General features: G+C 36.4%; 1 protein-coding gene across 2 annotated transcripts in view; it reads right to left on the bottom strand.

The window, feature by feature from the left end:
• MAPk-Ak2 (MAP kinase-activated protein kinase 2) overlaps positions 1 to 16,430 on the bottom strand; it is a 65,390-nt gene that overhangs the window by 5,585 nt on the left and 43,375 nt on the right. The window contains exons 2-7 of one of the 2 annotated variants that reach the window (XM_076132831.1): positions 10,575 to 10,700; positions 4,797 to 4,934; positions 3,350 to 3,556; positions 1,274 to 1,405; positions 743 to 865; positions 132 to 290 (exon numbers count right to left, since the gene is read on the bottom strand). In XM_076132831.1, coding sequence (XP_075988946.1) covers positions 132 to 290; positions 743 to 865; positions 1,274 to 1,405; positions 3,350 to 3,556; positions 4,797 to 4,934; positions 10,575 to 10,700 — 885 coding nt within the window. The remainder of the gene's footprint in view (positions 1 to 131; positions 291 to 742; positions 866 to 1,273; positions 1,406 to 3,349; positions 3,557 to 4,796; positions 4,935 to 10,574; positions 10,701 to 16,430) is intronic. The other variant, XM_076132832.1, reaches the window with a different exon arrangement.

The following is a 16,430-nucleotide window of genomic DNA, read 5'->3' as shown; positions in this document are numbered from 1 at the left end:
ACAAAGCTAAAGTCAGTGACAAATGTCAGTCAGTGATAACGAACGTCGGTGACAAAGGTCAACATCGTACACAGAGGTCAAGGTCATCGACAAAGGTCATAGGTCATGAAGCAGTTATGTTAGACACTCGCCGTCACCTGATCGTAGTCGACCCGCATGGTGGCGAGCGAGCGCGTCATCTCGTCCTGCACGTCGGCCCACACCTCGCCCCCCTCCCGGAGGAGGGTGTGGGTGTACAGGGGGGTCTGCGGGACTTGCGTGAACTGGCGGATCCATGGGCTTGACATTACCTGGGAGACAAGGCAAATAAATTAAAAATCAATTAATTGCTGCTCAAGTATGATGTTTTTAATTTACAGTGTAAGAAATTTACCCACATTACAATCAATGTTAGTCCCATGAAATAGAAGGCGAACCTTTTGCCATTTACGCGGCACATTGCCATACGCCGAGCTATTATCAATAATATTATATGTAAATTAAACCCTTAAACTTCAGTTAAAAATAAGTATCGAAATCTTTAAAAAAATATCGCATTTAAGACCCCTTTAGCAATTTAGTGTTACTTTAAGTTTACTTCTTTTTGTATTAATATGAACCTACATGTTCATGTTTTGAAATTCCTCTAATCGTATGGTTAGTGGTCAACCTAGTGTCAAAGTTGTTCAAGCCGCCCTAAGGCTGTTTTGAAATAAACCCTATTATTAATAAACTTAAAAAAACCTGGTGTTATTATACATACTTGTTGAATGGTAAGTCTGTTAGCTGGGTCGACGGAGAGCATGCCGCGGATGAGATTCTTGGCCTCAGTAGATACGTTCGACCACTCCGGCTCGGGGAAGTCGTATTGTCCTAGTCTGATGCGCTGTAAATATAATATTAATCGATGAAACATATTATACTTATTATGTATTTTGTTTTAGGTCATCAAATAAAAAGATTTGTTTCCGGAACATCCGAAATAACAAAGCTCCCCACATTTGTTGATCCTACTATTATTATAAATTCGAAAGTTTCTTAGAATGGATGTATTTTTGTTAGGCTTTTACAAAAAACTAGACGGTTTTTCAATTAAATTTGGTTCAATTGTCGTGGCATTGCGACCACCTTAATCACTGTGTCGTGAAAGCTGTCATATTGAAATTGTTAAGGTTGAATAAGATATTATATAAGTTAAATGACCTTTTTTTGATTCAGCTTAATTTTAGTCTAAAGGGTTTTTACAAGAATTAAAATCGCAGTCAGAATATAGTAAAATATGTTATATGCTTACCTTCTTCATGCCAGGCGATATGGCAAGTCCATGGTTGGAGTAGAAGGGGGGGAAGCCGCACAGCAGGATGTACATCACGACACCCAGAGACCAGATGTCGCACGATTTGTCGTACTTCTCCGGACCCAGGACCTGAAAATAAGAGCAAATATGAGAAATAATAGCGAATAAGTACAAAAACTCGAAAATGGATTCAAGAACGACTTTGATATCCAAGGAAAGACAATCTTGTTAAGAAAAATGAAAATGTAATAAAAATAAATTGTGGGCGATATCGTAGAGAAATTTAGTTTTAATTGAAATTGATTAGAGCCGTTACGTTTTCCGGAGGAATTAATTTCACAAGAGAACTATGGTCAGCGGCGTGTTTTCTCAACGTTAATAATAATTGTCAAAAACATTATAATTAAGAGAATAAAAGATAATATAGTAATAAAATATAGCTGAAGAATTTGTTTCTTTGAACGTGCTAATCTCACAATTTACTGGTTCAAATTGCAAAAATGATTTTGTGTTGAATTCACACATTGAGGAAAGCTTTATGATATAAAACATCACGCTGACTAATAGGAGTGGAGCCGGAATAAGCAAATGTTGCAAAACCGGGAAAATTACTCAAACTAAAGTCCACATGGCGGACAAAGTTGCGGGCAGCCGCTAGTTATTAATACGTCTCTAAAAGTAATTGAACCTTATCAACCATAAAACCATTCATGGAAAGCTTGAAATGTATTCTCAAACTTCTATTTTAAGTATTTACATTATTGGTAAGTTAGTAAAGTATTCAAATAACTTATTACAAACTTAACTCTTAATTAACATAACCGAAATGTCAACGATGAATTCTAATCAAAATTCTATAAGTAACTTGTTTTAGTATGAAAGAATTTTATTATAATATTCTACGATAAGGAGAAATAATATTTTTAGTTGAGTTAGATTCTTTCAGCTAATTATTATTTATAACATTTTCTAAAATAGGTAATTAATGAGTGCCTCTGTGGTTAGTTATATTGCCCAAGTTGGTTGATAATAGACAGTTTTTTGCATTATAAGACCGGAACCGAGTATCATGTTCGGTATATGGGAAGCTCGCTCCATATTACATGATACTAAAATTATAAATAGCTAACAAAGAGTGTAACGGTGTAGGCAATCATCGTGATGAAAACTTGCATGCCTGAAATTTGTTTAATACATTTATTGAGGGCATACAAAGTTCCCAACCCGCACTTGGCATGTGTGGTGGACTCAAGGCCTAACCCCTCCCTCGTTTGGGAAAACCCTTACCCTGCAGTGAGACAGTAATGGGTTAAAAAAAGAGTGGATGTTGCATACATGATTCTAACCTATTCTGACCTGCATATCCCAAAGGCTTTACGAATGTATGTATGTATGTAAATCTAGATATGTTTCAACAATGTAACCCTCTATTAGACTTTCTGGGAAACACAGGTACAAAGCAATAACATTTATTTAGTGTATTTCCCGAGTGATGTACACAAATACAAACAGACAGCGAACATCGTAAACAAGTCGACTATTAAATAAATATTGCAACATAATCTGATATTGGTTTAACAAACAAGAATCTCGTGATTTATTAGACAGGTATATAAGTATTTAGATATAGGTTTGTACCTGGATTTATGTGTGATTATACCAGACACTATAAAGCTGAAGAGTTTGTTTGTATGAGTGAAACGCGCAAATTTCAGGGACTACTCATGCGAATTATTGCATTGCAATTGCAAAATTATTTTACTGTTGCATAGCCTATTTATTGAGGAGAGAGAATGGGTCATATTTTCCTCGTTTATGTATCATTTTTTACTGGTACTCTGCTCCTGTTGGTTGTAGCGTGATGATACATAGCCTATAGCCTTCCTCGATAAATGGGCTATCTAACACTGAAATATTTTTTTAAATCGGACCAGTAGTTCCTGAGATTAGCGCATCCAAACAAACAACTAACTCTTCAGCTTTAAAATATTAGTATAGATTAGCGCGTTCAAACAAACAAACAAATCTTCAGCTTAATAATATTGGTATGTATGTAATTAATGGTATAATTACCTCAGGAGCCACATAATAAGGCGTATAACACGGCGTCTGCAACGTATCAGCGGCGCTGAGCGTCTCCTTAGCGAATCCAAAGTCGGTCAGCTTGAGCACCGCGTTCGGTTCCTGGCTGGTGTACAGCAGGTTCTCAGGCTTGATGTCCCGGTGAGCGATGTTTGAGTCGTGGAGGTGACGGACCGCTACGCAGATAGAGTGCATTATCTGGAAAGGAAAAATTGTTGAACCTTAATGTTGGCTAGTGCAATAGTATTCTGGCTTTTCCCCTCTTCGAAGAGGCCAAATTACTTTGTAAATTGACCCAAATTGGGGTCAAAAATAGGGCAATTTGATTGTTAAAGTTTTGTTGTTCTTTTTTGTTATGTATTTGGAAATATTGGGTTACATGTTCAAATTTGAACCATCTCCCTTAAAATAAAGATTAAAAAAATCTTGATTATTATATTATTATAGATTCAGGTTTATAATAAATGGTAGATTATTTTGTGTTTGGTGCCATTCTTGGGTTCGATTGTCGCGTTGTGCAAAAGTTTGTAAAGGTTAACCTTTACCCAAATCTAGTCTACTGTTCATTTAAATTTTCGCTTCTAATTCGTAACTCGTGTTAAAATCTGCTCCACAATTATATAAAACTTCTCCGACGTTTTGAACCGAATAATAATCTAAGTTTTAAAAGTCCACATAAGAATACAACAATTCATAAGAGTGCATTGAAACGAGCGCAAGAGGAAAACCACATTTAAATCTATTTAGCGAAATGACGACGTTTATTGTTCAGATGTTTTCCTAAGACAATACAAGGCTCTTTCATAATACATAGGTAGTTGCGCTCACCAGTCGGTAAACGATTACTAGGTTAAGCAACCTTAGCATGTTGCTGTAAATGAATGATGATGAAATGTCTGCATAATGTTATTTGAGTTAAGCGTTTCCGTGCTTCGGAGGGCGTAAATTCGATCCCGGTTGGTGTCAATTGATATAACAGTGGTTAAGTCATGTTAAAGGTTTGACCAACTTTAACACTAAGTTCACTACTAAAATAACCATAGAATGCTCATAGGTATTTTGCTTTAGATGAAAAACTAGTTGCTTTTACAAGTCGGTAAACACTTATGTTCTTCGGAAGGCATGACATACGTCGGTCTTGGCTGTTGTTAGTTAGGTGACAGTAGTTAAAGCTTTTCACCCAACATCAAAAGCAAATTGAACTTTTATGCATCTACACACCAAACCTACTATTCTCCAGAATTTCGGCACTAAAAAACAGGGTAATTTTTTATATAATATGCCTTGATATTAAATAAATGTAGACCTCGGTTTCTTAAGTCTGTTATAGTTATTGCGACAATCAAAGCCCCTAGCGAATATAGCCATTTCCCATAAGTCTGTACTTTCGAACTTACGTCCCTACTTTTTTTCTCCGTAAAAAGAAAGTAGTACTCACCTCAGCCGCCTGCCTCTCAGTGAAAGCTCCCTCCCTATTGTCCTGTATCCTCTGGAACAGCTCTCCTCCGTCCATGCACTCCATCACGACCAGCAGACATCCTCGACCACCGTACGTGTTCTCGTATACATCGATCACCTGAAATTAGAGAATATATATTGAGAAAGGAACATGTGATTGACTATAACAGTTTTTGAGCTACTTTAGAGACGCCCATAGCCAGTTGTGCTCACCGGTCGGTAAACGATCTGTGGGTTAAGCAACCGTTGGCGCGCTCATTCTATAGATGGGTGAACGCATAGTGGTATTTGAGCTGGGCGTCTCCGTGCTTCGGAGGGCACGTAAAAAGTCGGTCCCGGTTGTTGTCAATTAAGATAACAGTCGTTAAGACATGTCAAAGGCCTTTCGGGCGGCTTGAACAACTTTGACACCAGGTTGACCACTAATCATACGATAGATAGATAGATTTAAGCTCCAGGAAAATCTTTGTCTTTTGTCAGAAATTAACTTCTGCTATGCCTATATTTTTGGCTAGGTAAACTCTTAAATAATCTACAACGTATAATAGGATACAGGAATTAACGCGAACACGCATTTTACCTTCAAATGCCTAACGTTTCGTGATTTCGTGTATATGAGGCGGACGAATGTTCATCTACCCTCATATTTTGATTTTTCCAATTGCCATCACACACTAAACTAACCGTTTCCCTATTCTGTGGGCTAACCGATTGGGAAACATAGCGAGGTTTTGTAACAGTAATCACTGGATTCCACGTCGCGGATAATTTGAAGCCGTCTTCCCGATTGAAATTTATATGCTTTTTGATTTCGATGGCTTTACGAACAATCCTTGAGTAGAAATGTCGTTCAGTGGAGATGACTTGGAAAGGAGGACATGAAATAATAGTAATGAGATCGAAAACTGTGCATACCTACTCGTTGAAATTTTCGAGAAAAATTGAAAATTGAGTTAGTTTATTTTTGAACATTTCATTTCGGCAAAGCATTTATAAGAGTAAATACTATATTTATATGACTTCTACAAATAATGTTTTTAACGAGTTCGTGTATTGGGCATCATAATTTCATTAAATCCCTTTAACTAGTCCCGAAGACTTATTTTTGCAGTAGAATAATAATTTCACCTTCATTTTAGACGGCCTAACATAAAAACTACCTTCTTCTTCTTATCGTATAGTTAGTGGTCAACCTAGTGTCAAAGTTGTTCAAGCCGCCCGAAGGCCGATATGGCTTAACGACTGTTATCTTAATTGACAACAACCGGGACAGACTTTTTACGTGCCCTCCGAAGCACGGAGACGCCCAGCTCAAATACCACTATGCGGTCACCCATCTATGGAATGACCGCGCCAACGGTTGCTTAACCCGCCGATCGTTTACCGACCGGTGAGCACAACTGGCTATGGGCGCTTCAAATAAAAATACCAACTATATAAATATAGAAACTACCAAGAAACACCCACAATTATCCTAATTGAGTGTCACTCAGACACGACTGATTAGCACGTGAGGTATTGATAACGTTATCAAAGTGCACTCTTATCAAAACATGGTGTACGTCTAATATGATAACATGTGGATGTTGAGTCAATGGTTTATTTTTGAGTTCCGGATTAAAAGTATTGTCTTTCTGGCTGATTGACAAAGGCCAGTTTCATTGTAATATGCTACCTGCAGTTGTTTATATATCGCATTAATAATACAATAGTGTAGAGAACTCGAAATACAATCATCAAAACTTCAACTAGACTGAACACTATAACCATACCATTTTGTTTTTGACTCTCTCTCTAATGCAGTGGTTCCCAACCAGTGGTCTGCAGAAGTCAAAATATGGTCCGCGAATGATTCAGATTAATTTTTCAGGATGACTATTACACTTTATTTTTAACTAGCTGACCCGTGCGGCTCCGCTCGCGTGAATTTCGTACTGTTGCTTATTCGTTTGAGCAAGCGAATTGCGAAGCGCTCGATACACCTTCACATAAAAATGCTAACAACTCTTTTGTCATCTAATGGTTATTTACGAAAGGGACCCGAAGGGCACACAATGTGACACAGGCTCAGGTAGGCCTGATTTCCTGTGGTTACCTTCTTTTCCGCTCTCGTCTGTATCCGTACCAGTTCACAGTGTAAAATATAATACCTTATTATAGACTGACCATTGCTTACCCGTCTGGATTCAGAATATTATTATAGCTACAGACAGACCTATCTGCGCCGGAGCTCTTCACACGCGTAATAATGTATACTTGCGATGATACGTCCGAAACCGCGTAACCCGTAATTATTTTTTATATATCATCCGTTGTTTATTTTTTAAAACTTACCACATAGTCTGTTTCATAGCTATCCAATTTATTTCCAAAATGCAACCAATTAATTTGGTTATGTGTTTCGAACAACAACGCCATCTGTTAGTTGCGACGAACAACGACAACAAACGAAATTACTCGATTTGCCATCTAGGATATCCCGACCGCACCGGACCCACGTAAACCAACATTTTTGTGTAATATATCATACAACATTTATGTTTGAAAATCTTATGAATGTATAGCATGTTTCAAAGGTATTTTTTTTACAATAAAGCCATTAAAATAAATTAATTAGAAAAAACATGCTTTGTTGCGGACTATAACGCCATCTATTGGTTGGTGCGAACAACAGGTATCGATACGGCGGACGCCGCGTTAACTTTGCGAATGTTGTGAAATGGATTGTAAAGCCATCTATGGTCTCTATAGGGAAACGCAGGTTCAAACGATTTTTACGTATTTTTTTCAATTTTCTAAAAATCTTTGAAATTTTATGCTATAAAAAGTATCCTAGAAATTGCTCCACTACTTATTCTATGCATATACCAAATTTCAGTGCATTCTATTCGGTAGTATTTACGTGATAGCGACACATACAGACGGAGGACAGACAGACAGAAAAGAAAATTATAAATTGCAGATTCGGTATCAGTATCCGTTACTAAACATCCCCCATTGTTTTTTTTTAAATATATTCAATGTACAGAATTGACCTCTCTACAGATTTATTATAAGTATAGATATAGATATTCTTACATAGTGGTCCCTGCTAACAATAATAATATAAAAGTGGTCCCGGACTAAAAAAGGTTGGGAGCCCCTGCTCTAATGAGACCGATTTGTCTCGTGGGATAGTAATATGTAGTTTATTTTAGTAATATTATAATAATAATTTCTTAATAATCAGGCAGGTCAAGATAATTCGCAAAAATAATAGTTTGAGCAGCTATGCGTCAAAATGATAAGCATAACCCATTCAATAGTTAGCCAACTCACCCATCCGTTTCCTGACCTTGATGAGCGTCTCACAATAAACCTTTAGAATACGACGTTACACAATAATAGTCAAAAGCTATGATCTAACAATAGACTATTATAGTATGAATAGGAATATGACGAAATGAAGACGGCTAGTTTGATTTTGAAATACAATATGCATAATATTGACTGCCTCCGTAGCGCAGTGGTTTAGGTCGCCACGCCGATACCATTGCGTCGGGAGGTCGTGGGTTCGATTCCCACACGGAGCAATTATTTGAGCGATCCACAAATAATTGTTTCGGGTCTGGTTTTGCTTTCTGTCCGTTGTTTGTATGTTTGTAAAAGTCCCCGCGACACAAGAGGTATTCCTTGGATCCAGAAATAATTCACACAAACCAGAAGCCTGTACTTAAAACCAGGTCTTCAACTATGTAATTAGTAAAAATATTCAAAATCTGTTCAGCTGTTTAGCCGTAAAAGCGTAACAAACAGGCTGACATTTGCCTTTATTTCGAAAATAACAATAATTTTATTACGTGCACACATACGATTTTTAGTCATTATTTTAAAAGAAATCACAAATATTATTTAATTAGTATTACTAAGAAGTTGTTTACGAATCAATTAATTTAATTATTCATAATAATAATATTTATATTAAGATATGAAGTGTCACATATTTGAACTAGGGCCGTAGATAATCCTATAACTTATCATAACTAAAAGATAGTAGTTTAATCCGACCGGAAATCGAACCCTGCGATGCGCCTTGACGTACACTATCTAACAAATTGCACAATAATTTCAATAAAATTAGGTAACCAGGGAAATCATCGGAAAACCTCGTGATCTATACTAATATTATAAAGTTGAAGAGTTTGTTTGAACGCGCTAATCTCAGGAACTACTGGTGCGAATTGAAGAATTCTTTTACTGTTGGATAGCCTATTTATTGAGGAAGGCTATAGGCTATACATCATCGCTACGACCAATAGGAGCAGAGTACCAACGAACAATGTTACATAAACGGGGAAAATTATGACCCATTCTCTCTAATGTGACGCAAGTGAAGTTGCGCGGGTCAGCTAGTAATAAATATTATTGGTAGACTCACATACGTTCGTCTGATTTTAAAAATCCAAACTAAGCAGAGCTTGTACTATGGTAACCAAATAACTGATAAACATATTTAAGCATTATTTTAAATACATAAGTATATAGGTACATACATAGGTTGATAGATTTACATCCAGGCTGAAACAGAAATTACATAAAATTTATGATCAGGCTTATTCAAATGATGAACGAACACAAATAAATTCATAGTTAATAAAGAACCAACTTCCTTTTTTCAAGTCGGTTAGAAACCTTTGGTAAACGTTTAATTTTGGTTTAATTCCAAACCTGATTGCCCAATAATCTATGACGTAAAATTTGGGTTTATGTATTAGTCATCAAGTATTAGTCATAAACTCATAATATTGGGTATTTCTATCGTTATCAAACGAGATAGGTAGGTCATTGTAAGATGAGTGTATAATATCTTCGATTGATATCAATAAATTTGTGGTTTACATATTACGACCATAGTTCGTCCAATTTTACCAACATTTTTATATAAACAGATTAAAAGAAAGATTTTACTAGTGATTCCTTAAGTTAAAATAATTTAGGGTATGTGTAGTTTTATATATAAAGTTCGTAATGGCTAAACAAACAACGGAAAATGGCTCGAACAGAATGAAATAACTTCTTGGCCAATAGCAGGCAGGACATTTTTGAGTTCTAACGTCATAATATTTTCAGTTTAATGGAATAGCGCATAGTTTATAGGTCTTTCCTTAATGACCAAGCAGGGCATCGATCTTGCGCCTGACTTCTTTGTGTGTCTTTACAGTCCTACAAGCTAATGAGCGAGAACTAAAGAGTGGAACTCGTACTTAATGTGTTTATCAGATACTAGCTGACCCGCGTAACTTCGCTTGCGTCACTAAGAAAATGGGTTATAATTTTCCCTGTTTTTGTAACATTTTTTACTGGTACTCTACCTATTGGTCCTAGCGTGATGATATAGCAATAGCCTTCCTCGATAAATGGGCTATCCAACACTGAAAGTGTGCGTAACAGAGTTGTAGACAATTTTATTATCTTTCATTATGTAGAAGACACTTTTTCTCTACGATGAACCGTTTTAAAGATATTAGTGAAAAACTAGAAAATGGGAACGTTAACCACCTCCCCCCACTCTGGCGCCCTTCCTAGAGGCGGGGATTTTTAGTATGTTTACACTCTAAGCATCCTGAACCAATTTCTGAAGAAATTGCTTAGGATCCCGCTCACGTACTCTACACCCGCTTTTGGAGTACTCTTTGAGCGGACTAAGCTTGTATGACAAACCACGGTTCGTATCGAAGGTTGCCTTTGAAGGTGTTATAAAGATCGTTTCTGCTTTTACCTGAACGATATGAATGCATCCTCGAGCTCTCCAGTGCAGTTCTACTTCCCGACGTGCCTTGGTGTTGTCGTGGAGTACCTTCAGAGCTCGCTTGGCACCTGTTTTCTTTTCCTTGCACTCTAACACCTGGGAAAAGAAAAATGGTCTATAAGTAAAAAGGCAGTACATAGTTTATTATTAGGTCAATTCTTCCAATATTGGAATCGGCTTCCAAAGTCACCGGATGCAGCTGAATACGAGTATTTTACATGGAGTGGTTGCCTATTGGGCTTCTACAACCCAGTTACCTGGGTTAAAACACGATATTATGTATATGGTTTTTCGAATCTAATCATACCTTTTCACGGACATCATCCTACTAATACTATAAATGCGAAAGTTTGTGAGAATGAATGTATGTATGGATGTTTGACTCTTTCACGAAAATACTACTGAACCAATTACGATGAAATTTGGTATGTGGGTAGCTAAAGAACCAGAGTAACACATAGGCTACTTTTTATCCCGAAGTTCCTGAAGGAACAGGGTTTACACGGGAAGGATTTTCACGCGGACATAGTCGCGGGCGGCCTCTGGTCAATACTAAATCAAATTTCTGTTCGAATGTTTGTATCTTAAACAAAACGACTGAAATTATATGATAAAAAAAACACTGCGTTTTAAAATACAATCGTCTTAGTCACACATATGCACCCACGTTGTTCGCTTCTGCTGATATTTTGACTCATTTCTACATAAAACGTTTATCGTGCAATGGAATGTAACGCTTGATTTCATTCATCGAGTAAATATGTCGGTTTTCATTCATTCATTTGGGGCGTTTCAATCGTAAAATTATTCTTTGTTTTATAAGAATTTATTTTAGTAGCTGTAGTGGTTTCACATATAGAAGTATATGGATATAAGTCCATCATGGTTTGCTTGACGTTTCGACGCAAGTTAAATTGAAAATACTGCAGTATAGTACATAGGACTGACAGCATGACAGTACAGACATCTATGGTTCACCGGATTAAGCTAAAAAGATATTTATGTCAAGATAATGACTGATGGGAAATAGGAAGTTGAAGTCGTAGACTTTCGTATCTCGGAGAGCACGCAATGCCGTCGGTCCTGTGTCTGACTTCTAGCCTATAGCCTTACAGTCTTAGGAGAAAAATATAATAGAGAGTGTACCTGTGTATTGTGCACACACTTGGATACTATAAATAAACTATAGTACAGTTTTATTTCGCTCCTGACATACGGGAAGAGACTTAAATTCGAGTATTGTGTGGAAATATTAGGTTTCACTAGAAATCTTTATGATTACCAATTTTCTAAAGTTTTTATAAAAATAAAAACTTGATACACAAAGTGTTCACTAGAAATTCTTATGATTACCAATTTTCCGTACTTTAAGCTTGTGTAGGTAAAGTGTTTCTTAGAAGTGCTTCAAAACTATTCAGGCCGGAATGTTCAATTCGGTTTATTTAAAACATTTGATGCGTCAAGATCGTTCTAGTATTTGAAAATAGTCGTAATACTAATCTAAATACTTTTGAGCGTGACATTTAGAATATTTTTATTTATTTTCCTTCCCGTTGATAGCGAATTATGTATTAGTAGCTTAAGTTAAAGCCTTGGACTTTTGATATGACGAAATGTAAATATTTTCACGTAATTGTGTTATGAAATTTTAAATGATTAGCCCCCGGTTTCTGAGTACATTTAGCCATAGTTTATCTATTGAATAGCCTTTTTCTGTATATGATTTTAAACGCTTTTGAATAGATAAATTACCGCTAAATGTACCTCAGAAACCGGGGGTAACTCAAGATCTAAAAACGTACAAAAATTGGCTTTTGATGAGTTTGCATTTAAAGGCTTGGGAAGACAATAAGCTATGGCGATAACAAGGATTCTTTTTGTTAGAAAAGAGATCTGTTTTTTCTCTGATAATTGATCATCAACAAACAGGTTCAGCTGTTTAGCAATGGAAACGTAACAGACATACAGACAAACAAATCTACTTTCATTTTACAATATTAGTGAATTTAAAGAAAGTACATACAAGATTTATTAAAGCATATTACTCAAATATTCAGGTCAAGTGCGTTATGAATTCGCTCGCCAAAATATTTACGCGTCGGCGTACCATTAATTACAATTATATCAGCGACGATTTAAAATAATATATGTGTGTCAAGGCTTTCGAGACACCTGCTGACATTTTTATTGGCTTCTTAATATAAAAGGGTGATATTGGCACATCTTCTTTTAATAAGGTAGCGACTTATTTTTATGAGCCTTAAGTGTTGATAATGCCTATATTGCTTTTGTGGTCTTAGTGGTTGCGTATACGTATAATGCTCTGCGCAAGGTCCCTGGTTCGGTTTCCAGGACAAACAAAGTAAACAGACCATTGATTTAATAGACTTCTGCCCTCACCAAGGATATAGCAGGCGTGATGTTATTTTTATATTATTAAAAACAATTAAAATGAGTACCTACTTATCATATTATTGTATGTCATTGCTACATAAATATTTTTTAATCACATCTGTAGCGAAGTAATAAGTTCTTTTTTATCTCTCATACATTTCACTCGCATCATTTTTTGGGGAAGATGTCAATGACCATTTTGAGTGAGTGAGAGGTTTCCGAAGACGATGTCCAGGATATAGCGAAGTGAAGGAGAAAGACATAGCATGGAAGAGGAAGAGTTAATGTCAATTCTCATTGTCTCCATCATTACACACCAGTCTAAAAACTCAACTATAATATACTGAACCCTAGGGAAACGTCTAAGTGGAAAATAAACCTCAATTACATATAAAAAAATCCAACCGCGTCACTTTGCCGTCTGTCCGAAGGCCTTAACCCAGACCTTGATGTAACGAAGGCCGAGCGTCCACGCGCCACAACCAAATGCAAGCTCTCCCAATCGATTACCCCGGGAATAACCTTGCATGCTATTTATAAATCCTCTCATAGGAAGTTTATTTGTAGTTCCTTCATTTTACCTTATTACTTATTCTTAATTTAAGCTTTTATCATTTATTTTACCTTATATAGATTTTATTCTTGAAAGCATGCATTTCGAACACGTACTGAGCCAGTGTGGACTTAAGGCCTAACTACTCCCTCTTTCGGGAAGAGATCCTTGCCCAGCAGTGGGACAGCCACAGGTTAAAAAAATGAATTAACTACTTCCATCTTTAATTCCCGATGCAATAGTTGAGATTTTTGATTCACTAACGGAAAAGTATTCCTAGGTACCTACTTAATTACTTGAATAAAGTCAAGGCCGTCTCTATGAAGGCCTTAACCCAGACCTTGATGTAACGAAGGCCGAGCCTCCACGCGCCACAACCAGATGCAAGCTCTCCCAATCGATTACCCCGGGAATAACCTTGCATGCTATTTATAAGTCTATAATAGGAAGTTTATTTGTAGTTCCTTAATTTTACCCTAACACATTTTGTTGCCTAATATAGATTTTATTCTTGAATGGGCATGCGAAGTCCTAAGCCCGCACTAGGGCAGCGTGGACTCAAGGCCTAACCACTCCCTCGTTCGGGAGGAGACCCTTGCCCAGCAGTGGGACAGCCACAGGGTCAAAAAATCAATTAACTACCTACATATTTCATTCCCGATGCAATAGTTGAAAGATTTTTGATTCACTAACGGAAAAGTATACCTAGGTACCTACTTAATTACTTGAATAAAGTCAAGGCCGTCTCTCCGAAGGTCTTAACCCAGACCTTGATGTAACGAAGCCTCCACGCACCACAACCAGATGCAAGCTCTCCCAATCGATTACCCGGGAATAACCTTGCAAGTTATTTATAAGTCTATAATAGGAAGTTTATTCGTTGATTTTTTGTTTTTCCTTATCATATTTTAGCCCGGGATAAAAAGTAATTTTTACAAAAATCCTCAAGAAACTATATAGAACGTTTCCCGGAGAAGGCATTAGTCTGAAACTCCTCATAGATCATCTATCTTTATGGGAAAACCGCATGAAAAAGGGTCCAGTATATTAAGGTGCAAATTCTCCCAATCAATTACCCCGGGAGTAACCTTGCATGCTATTTATAAATCCTTCCAAGAATCCGGGATTTTTCGTGTAAATATTGTTTATTCGTTTAGTCCATTTTTCCATTATCATAATTCTTTTTGTACTTGTAAATACAAAGGGATAATGTATGTTTGTATTGGGTAAAGTGTAGCCAGGAGTGGTAAATACAATTTATTCATACAATGATAAGTTTTACCCCCGGTTTCTGAGTACATTTAGCGGTAGTTTATGTATTCAATAGTGTTTTTTTATATGAGTTTTAACGCTATTGAATAGATAAACTACCGCTTAATGTACCTCACAAACCGGGGGTCAGTAGTGCAGGATTATTACCCTACAACTTAAGGAATATGTTTACTTTTAACTGGTTAACTATATTAAACTACTGTGTCGTTTTGGGTAATGGTCTCCTCTCGGTGTAAGTCAGGGATAAAACCTTGGGTCCACGCTTGCCAAGTGCGGACTAGGGACTACAGAATAATTTAACTTTCGTGCTTTGAAGGACGAATGAAAATAAACTATGATTTGTATTGTATTCTCTTTAATATAAAAATATTTCTTCTACAGGAACTGTTATTGAAAAAATCAATTGAATCTACTTCCTGATGTAGTGTAAATTGAAAATGTTTTTGTAATTGAAAATTTTGAAACGTAATATCATGTATCGTAGTCTCGTAGTGGCAATTTTGTATACCTACGATTGATCTAATTTCATGTTTCAGTAAAAAAAGGGTTTTAGAAAAAGCTATTTCGGTAACCAGCTTTTAGAAATATCTACTTCAAAAAACTATTTCGCATACCTCGTGCAAACTTCGTGCAATAATAATGTATATTTTTTTGCAATCTTGATCTCATTTAAGGATACCGAAAAAAATGGCTTTTAAAAAATATCTTTTTGCGAACCTAGCATTCAAAAATGTCCTCTCCTAAAAACTATCTCACATACATAATGAAATCTCTTTCTAATTTCATGTGTGAATAAAAAAACCAGCTTTAAAAACTGTCTATCTCGGTACTTAGCTTTTTAAAACGTCTATCAACTTCAGAAAACTGTTTTACTTCGTAAAAACGTTTCGTCAAGTGCAAACTTTATACAGAATTTCAAGTACTGCTTACAAAATCGCTTTGATTCAGTCTACACGATTTCAAACGTAACTACCGTTGACTTTCAAAACATCGGGTTAGGTAATTGCAACGAACGTTTGCAAAGAAGATTGGAAGAGTTCTTTCACTGAAAGTAGATTGTATTTACTCATTGGCTATTCATTGGTGAATTCGTGTTTTAAAGAGATGTTTTCGTTAGAAGCTTCTTTTTATCTACAGATACTGTACGTGACTGAACAGACATTTAGTTAGTACTGTGTGCCAACTATACCTACTATAACTACTACTGATACTATACTATAATGTATGCACATAAAATACGAAAAAAACACAAACACAAATTAAGGACCCTAAACAAATGGCTCAGTACCGCAGCCGGTAGTTTATCCAACTATTACTGATCATGAAGTCTCGGGTTCGCAAGTTATATATAAGAATAGCAATATGATTGCCGTTAATAACTTACGACTCGTATAATTGTGGGTGGCGAAAAGTTGGATTTTCATACACCTTTGCCTACACCATCAGGTATAACAGGCGTGATATTACAACGTTAAAGCTTAGGGCTCTTTCTTCGACATTAGAATCTCTTATCCCTAAAGCATCACGACAACATCCTAAACAAATATCCTGAATCCACAGATTACGTGGTAATATTGTAAAAACCACACTAAGCCATAAAAACCCTT

Source organism: Anticarsia gemmatalis, chromosome 28 (assembly GCF_050436995.1).
Source record: "Anticarsia gemmatalis isolate Benzon Research Colony breed Stoneville strain chromosome 28, ilAntGemm2 primary, whole genome shotgun sequence".
NCBI classification, from domain to species: Eukaryota; Metazoa; Arthropoda; class Insecta; order Lepidoptera; family Erebidae; genus Anticarsia; species Anticarsia gemmatalis.
The sequence above is the reverse complement of the archived record's forward strand: the minus strand, read 5'-3'. Positions and strand labels throughout refer to the sequence as shown.